At 50.4% G+C, this 6,001-nt stretch overlaps 1 protein-coding gene across 1 annotated transcript; it reads right to left on the bottom strand.

Annotated features, from left to right (window-relative positions):
• Positions 1-777: 777 nt before the first annotated feature.
• PCBD1 (pterin-4 alpha-carbinolamine dehydratase 1) lies at positions 778-4,855 on the bottom strand. The gene is given in 6 exon segments (XM_032445308.2): positions 778-1,485; positions 1,810-1,890; positions 2,228-2,359; positions 4,377-4,405; positions 4,408-4,707; positions 4,840-4,855. Coding segments are annotated over 6 exon segments (657 nt in total). The 3' UTR covers positions 778-1,386.
• Positions 4,856-6,001: the final 1,146 nt, after the last annotated feature.

Raw genomic sequence — 6,001 nt, 5'->3', positions numbered from 1 at the left:
GAGCTCTTTATTTTTTTCTGTTTCGGTGTTGGTTTGAATGGATGGGGACCTATTGCTCTTGATCTTTGCTTACATTCAGCCTAGTCTGTGGCAGGAGAAATGGTTTATGAATCACATTAAATCTTCTCAAGAGCTGCTCTGCTATTCTGTCAAGATGAAAGTGGTATCCGTGACTTCTGGTTGTGTGTGATGTTGAAGGGTACCAGAAATCGTATGTGTTTTAAGAGCTATGGATTTTTCTCTTACTACTTATGGAAATATTTCTCCCAGGCTGTTTTGCTGAAAACTACTGTAGGTCTCCTGGCAAATCCTTCTTATTGTTCCAAAAAAGCAGCAGTTTGGCTTCAGTTTGCCTGAATGCCAAGACACTGAGTTACTGAAGTGAGGATCTTATGGTACCAAACCAATCTAAAACCTCTTATGGGAGGTATGCCACAGTAAGCAGCCTCTGGCCTGATGCCTGGCTGCTTCTGTCCCCTTTGGTTGTGCTTCCCCTTTGTTTGTGCCTTGGGTATGATAGTTGCACTTTAGATTTTAGTATTAAGTTTTTTCCGGATTTGCTCTGGCTTCTAGACAGTGCTCTGAAAATCTCATTTTCTTTCAGACCCTGTTTGCTTTGAGGTGTGGACCTGGGAAGGCACGTGCCTCTTCTCCGTTCCTTATAAAGAAGTTTTTTGGTGGAAGAAGTACCTTCCTGAGACAGCAGTCAGGACAGCACCTGGCTTGGGAAAACCTGTTGGGACAATTCTGACAGTGAGGCCACTTTCCAAACTGACACGAGGTTAACCAAGAACTTTATTGTAAACATTTTCAGCTGGTATCCTACTAAAAGCCACTTACAGTAGGGGTGAGATCACGTGCCTTCTTATAATACTGCTACAGAGAGGTTACATTAATAACCAAATTGCACATCACAGTTGTCAGTGTGTAATAGATCTCTATTAACCAAAGGGTTAATGTACCATGTTTTTGGGGTAGTAAAGCATATTTTGGTATGTAAGAAGCAACAGTAGTGACTAGATGGGGTCATGTTCTGGGTAAGATTTACTCCTGCAACTGTGTCATGTTACTCCTTGTTAGAAGGCCATGGTTCCTGAAAGCCTCCAGGGGTCAGCAGTTTGTGGGTGGGTAGTGCACAGACAAAGGGGTTAAGTATGTGACAAGATGAGAGATAAGTACACACACAGGAGAAAAGGCTTGCTGGATGTCTCCATCTGCCTGAAATGCCAAGCTGGGGCAGGGAGCTCGGTGTGGCCTTTTGGCAGTCTGGGTCTAGGCACTGGCTGGGAAGCAGGAGAAAACGTGAGGTGCAGTCATTGAGGCGAGGGAAGCTGTGGGTCGTGGCTGCAGCAGGGCTGATTTTTGGCTTCATACGTCTCTCTCTGGTCAGGAGAGAGAAGCTGCAACCTGCTCGATGAAGCTGGCCAAGTTGATGTCTCTCTCGGATAAACCTGTGCATTCGTGGGTGCTCAAGGTGATGTGAACCTAAACCAGACAAAGAAAGAGTGCTGCTGGCAGACAGAACAGGAGCAGGTTCCCCCACTGCTGCTACTTCTGGTACTGACCTAAAAAAGCAGCTGGTGCTAGTGCACCCATAGCTACTGCCCAGCTGGGCAGAAAAAAAGGAGGAGGTGAGGGCTTGTCAGTCATAGCTACAGGCTGTCTGTGGTATGCCAAAGGAACAGCATCCAAGGGAAGAAGTTCTACAGATCTGACCAGGAATTGCTGCTGAGAGTGCAGCATTATGCCTGACAAATGGGTTCAGCTCCCTGAAGAGCTCTGATTGTTCTTGCCATCCATGCTTCTTACCTTATTGTACACGTTGAACCATTCAGGGTGGTGATCCAGTTTTTCTGCTTGTAGAGCCACTCTGGTCATGAAGCCAAAGGCCTGCTCGGTGGAATAAAAAGAAAAGTTAGCTGTGAGCTGCTTATCCTGTGCTATATTGCTATTTGACCCCTATACTATTAATTTTGTACCCTGTGTGTGTAGGGACCTAGGCAAATGGCAAGACATGGATGTTCTGTATCCCTGTTGGGCTTTTCTATGGGTCTTCTTTAGGAACTTTTTCCCAGACTGTGTGATGAATTGAGGACTTTGGTGTCTTGGGTAGATTATCTTGCTGAGCTATCACGTTTTAGAAAAAAGAGGGGTTTCTATGGCTGAGCCATGCAGGTGGGACTCTGCTCTGTAAAACTGTCAAACTTGGTATCACCAATGCTCATACCCGATTGAAGTCCTTGAAGTGGAACTCTTTGAAGATGGCATCTCTTCCTTCCACCTCGTTCCACCCCACGGCTCTCAGGTTTGGCAGCAGCTGCTCCCTCTCCTCTGCATTCAACCTGTGGGCTTTACCGGCCTGGCACCAAGGAAAGGAAGAGAAGCAGATCAGCGTGGCAGAGGTAGGAGGAAGCAGATATGCAAAGAAATGAGGCAAACCCATGGATTGTGGAGTTGCAGGTCAAAGTGGTTGGGAGGCATGGAATGCATGTGCAGCCCTGAACTGTGAGATGCTGAGGATGGGGGGATATCAGTGCTGTCCTCTGCTCCCCACCTTGGTTACCTTTTGGCACATACCTAGGTCAAGTGAAGCCCAGTCTGTCTTCTGATCTGCACCACCTAACAAATAGAGCCTCCTGGGACACCTTACTGCTGTATGTATGTTTTCATTATAGCCTGCAGTACCAAGAAATGGTGTCTGTGTGTGGTTAAGCTTCCAAAATGCACAATTCAGTGCATTCTTCTGTGGGGTGGGGTTGGGAGGAACCTGTAATGACTTCCAGAACTAAGACCTGCTTGTTTTTGCAGTTTGTGAGGTACCCTCTGGAAGCAGGAGGTTTATTTGCAGGGCAGTTGTGCTGGAAACCTCTAGAGGAGAAGAAATGCAGCGTGAATCACAGGTGAGTCACACTTCATTGGAATTCAGCTCCTTTCAGTCTCCCCGATGCTATGATGGATTTTAAGAGGCTGTTTGTCTGGGAGTAACAAAGGGCAGAGGGAGGGACTGTGAATTAGTATTGTCTTCCACTCTCTGGCACAGCTGTTGTTATTTGGTCTTAAATGGGAGAAAAAAAGCTCCAGTTCTTGGCTTCAGCTTGTGTATGAGGCAAAGATGAAACTGAAGCAGAGGGTTCTTTGGGTGTCTGCTGGCTCAGTGGGGAGGGTGGTGTTGAGTTGGGGATGGGTGCTGATCTATGTGGAAGATGCTGTTCTGGCAGTTGAATTCTTTCTGAATGGATGAGAACTGTTTCTTCTCACTAGCAAAGACCAACATCTTTTTGCAATTAGTTTTCCTTTGTGCTGAAGGACAAAGTCTGGCAAGTTAGATGTTAGTCTCAACCAATGCAGTCTGCTCTTTCTGAGCATCCATATACCCAAGCAAAGAGTCCTAAGGACTGCAGTCAGTGAAGCACAGGACAACCGAGGAACTGATGCTGCTTTTGCAGGCTCTTCCTTGGTTTTGCACCTAAGGAAGACCGAGCCACCTGTGTGTGATGGATGCCAGCCGTGCAACAGCGTGCTCCCCTCCTACATTTACTGACAGCCTTCCACTGCCAGCCCCCGACGCCGTCCTTTGCTTTGTGCCACATTTAGGCTTGCACCCCCTCCAGAGCTCCACCTTTCGAGGCAGCGAGCAAACACTGCTCAGGGCAATAAACCCTCGGCTCTGGCGGTGACGTGGTAAGGCGGTCGGGTGGCTTAGCAACTGAGCAACGTGGGGCCGGGCACTGCTGCTGTCCCCGTTCAGGACGCTGCTTTGGTAGGCCACGTCCATGCCTTCGTGCGTGCTCACTCTTATAAAACACATGGTTTGCTCTAGGGGGAATGCAATTATTCTGTTCTCTTCTGCTGGCTCTCCACCATGGAGGCATTGTTTGGTTGTTGTTTGTTTTCTTGCCAGCAGGACAGCGTTGTGCAACACAGGCTAAGGACCTAAGCATGGGAAATGGGGAGAGCTCACCCCTCAGGGCTGTCCGGCCACAAACCGACCCTCCCTGCTCTAACATCGTCGTCCCCGTAAGGGTGTTGTGCCACCTGCGTTAGGCAGAGGGCTCGGCCCTGGCACGAGCAGGCAGTGACGAGGCCCCTCGTGGGCTGTGCAGCCGGAGCAGCACGAGCGGGGTCACGCGTGCACGGCAGGTTTTCGGCAGGGCCACGCTCGGCGCGCCGCAGCTTTTCCTTCCGTCCCCCAGCACACCGGTAAGCCGGCGGCGACCAGCAGAGCTGCCCGCGTTACTTATTAACCACACCGCCCGGCTCCGCTCCTTCCTCCCTCTCCTCCCGCCCCTCTCCTCGATCGCTGGAGCCGCCGCCTTAGCCCTCCTTCCCCGTCCTCGCCCTCGGGGCGGCGGCCGCGCTGCCCGCTGCCCACTTACCATGGCCCGCGGCAGTTCGTGTCCTCCGCGGCGGTGCGGGCCGGGCGCTGTGCGGGCGGCGGGGCGGGCGGCGTGCCGGGGCTGCGGGAGGCGTGGCGAGGGGTCGGGTCCACCCACGACGGCCGCTGCCCTCGGCCCCACGCGTCTCCCTGGACCGAGGTTGTCGCAGGGGGCACCTCGAGCTCCGCAGAGAGGATGCTGAGGCACCGGCACGGGTTGCGTGGGGATGTGGTTGATGCCCAGTCCCTGGAGACTTTCAGAGTGAGGCTGGACCAGGCCCTGGGCAACCTGATCGAGCTGTGGTGTCCCTGTGCATTGCAGGGGAGTTGGACTTAGATGGCCGTCGGAAGTCCCTTCCAACTCTAAGGATTCTGTGTGCTCACGCACATCTTGCTTTTAGAGTCCCTGAATGCCACAGAGACAATTTGTTTCTCCGGCAGACCTGTTAGAGGAAAGCACGTACTTCCTTTGTTGTCCATTGTAAGTTTACTTACTGTGATAACAAGAAGGAAAAATGAGCATCTATTCTGTTCTGTGCCTATGTGTGGGGGGAGGGGGCTTGGAAGGCAGCTCAGTTCCTGAGTAGATCAGTACCTGTTGGTAAATCTGAAGCTGGAAGTTTTGATGTGGAATACAGGAGGAGGAGTGCTGCACAGCTTCTAGCAGTGAAACCAGGAGCTGGCGTTGTGTGCAAGGTTGAAAAAGGCCAGCAGAATGTTCTCTGGGCAGTGGTTTGGGTTGCAAGAATGGTGCTTGCCTCATTGCGGCCCCTGCGTACAGTGGCAAGGGCAGGTTAAGGAAGCAATGATGTAGCAAAGTGGAAAATCATGGATACACTAATTATAGTGTATCTACTGATTACACAGCTCCCTTATAATGCTATTTTCTCTCAGAGGGTATAAATCAGCCCTTAACTGCCAGCCGTGTGCATCTTTCTGCCAGAGTGATCTCACATGTTTCTGCTGAGAAGTGTCAACAGGGCAGTTGTGATTTTCCTCTGTGTACGTGTGAAAATGGGGCTGGGAGATACTTTGCCTGGCTGCTTTCATTTCTTTCGGATGGGACGGACTCTAGATTTGCTTTTAATGATTAACCGAGCACTGTTGGGTAAGGTGTTTGTTCAGAGCATTTTGCAGCCCTGTGATGGGACCATGCCTGTCACAGGGCAGAGATTTCTGCTCTTTTCCCCCTCTCTTTTTGCCTAATTTAAAGCTGTGCTTATTTGAGGCTAGGTCAGTGTCAGATTAATTTGTGTGCATTGCTGTAACATGCCCAAGGTGTTTCTGCATTCGTGGAGGGAGATCTCACATCACTAATCTATGTTTATTATGTTGTCTGTACCTTTTTAACAAAATCCATCTGGCTGTGGAAGCTCCTTCAGTTGGCATCCATGTCAAGGTTTGCTTTTTGACTTCCCCAGTGTTCACGTTGTCCAGTCCCCAAACCTTCTGATGGTCCTTTTTGGAGGAAAAGGAACACCAGCTCCCTCCTGTGAGTGTGCCGGCTGCATCATTGAGCCTAGTTGCCGTCAAGTAAAAGACGTAGTGAGCATGGTCTTTGCTGCTTATGAGAGGGAAGCCCTGCAGGATCCCCGGGCTCCGGCACTGTAACAAGTGTTTATTTTA

Source organism: Coturnix japonica, chromosome 8, assembly GCF_054131305.1.
Source record: "Coturnix japonica strain WE chromosome 8, WE-NBRP24, whole genome shotgun sequence".
Classification (NCBI taxonomy): domain Eukaryota; kingdom Metazoa; phylum Chordata; class Aves; order Galliformes; family Phasianidae; genus Coturnix; species Coturnix japonica.
This window is presented reverse-complemented; position numbering and strand designations above follow the sequence as displayed.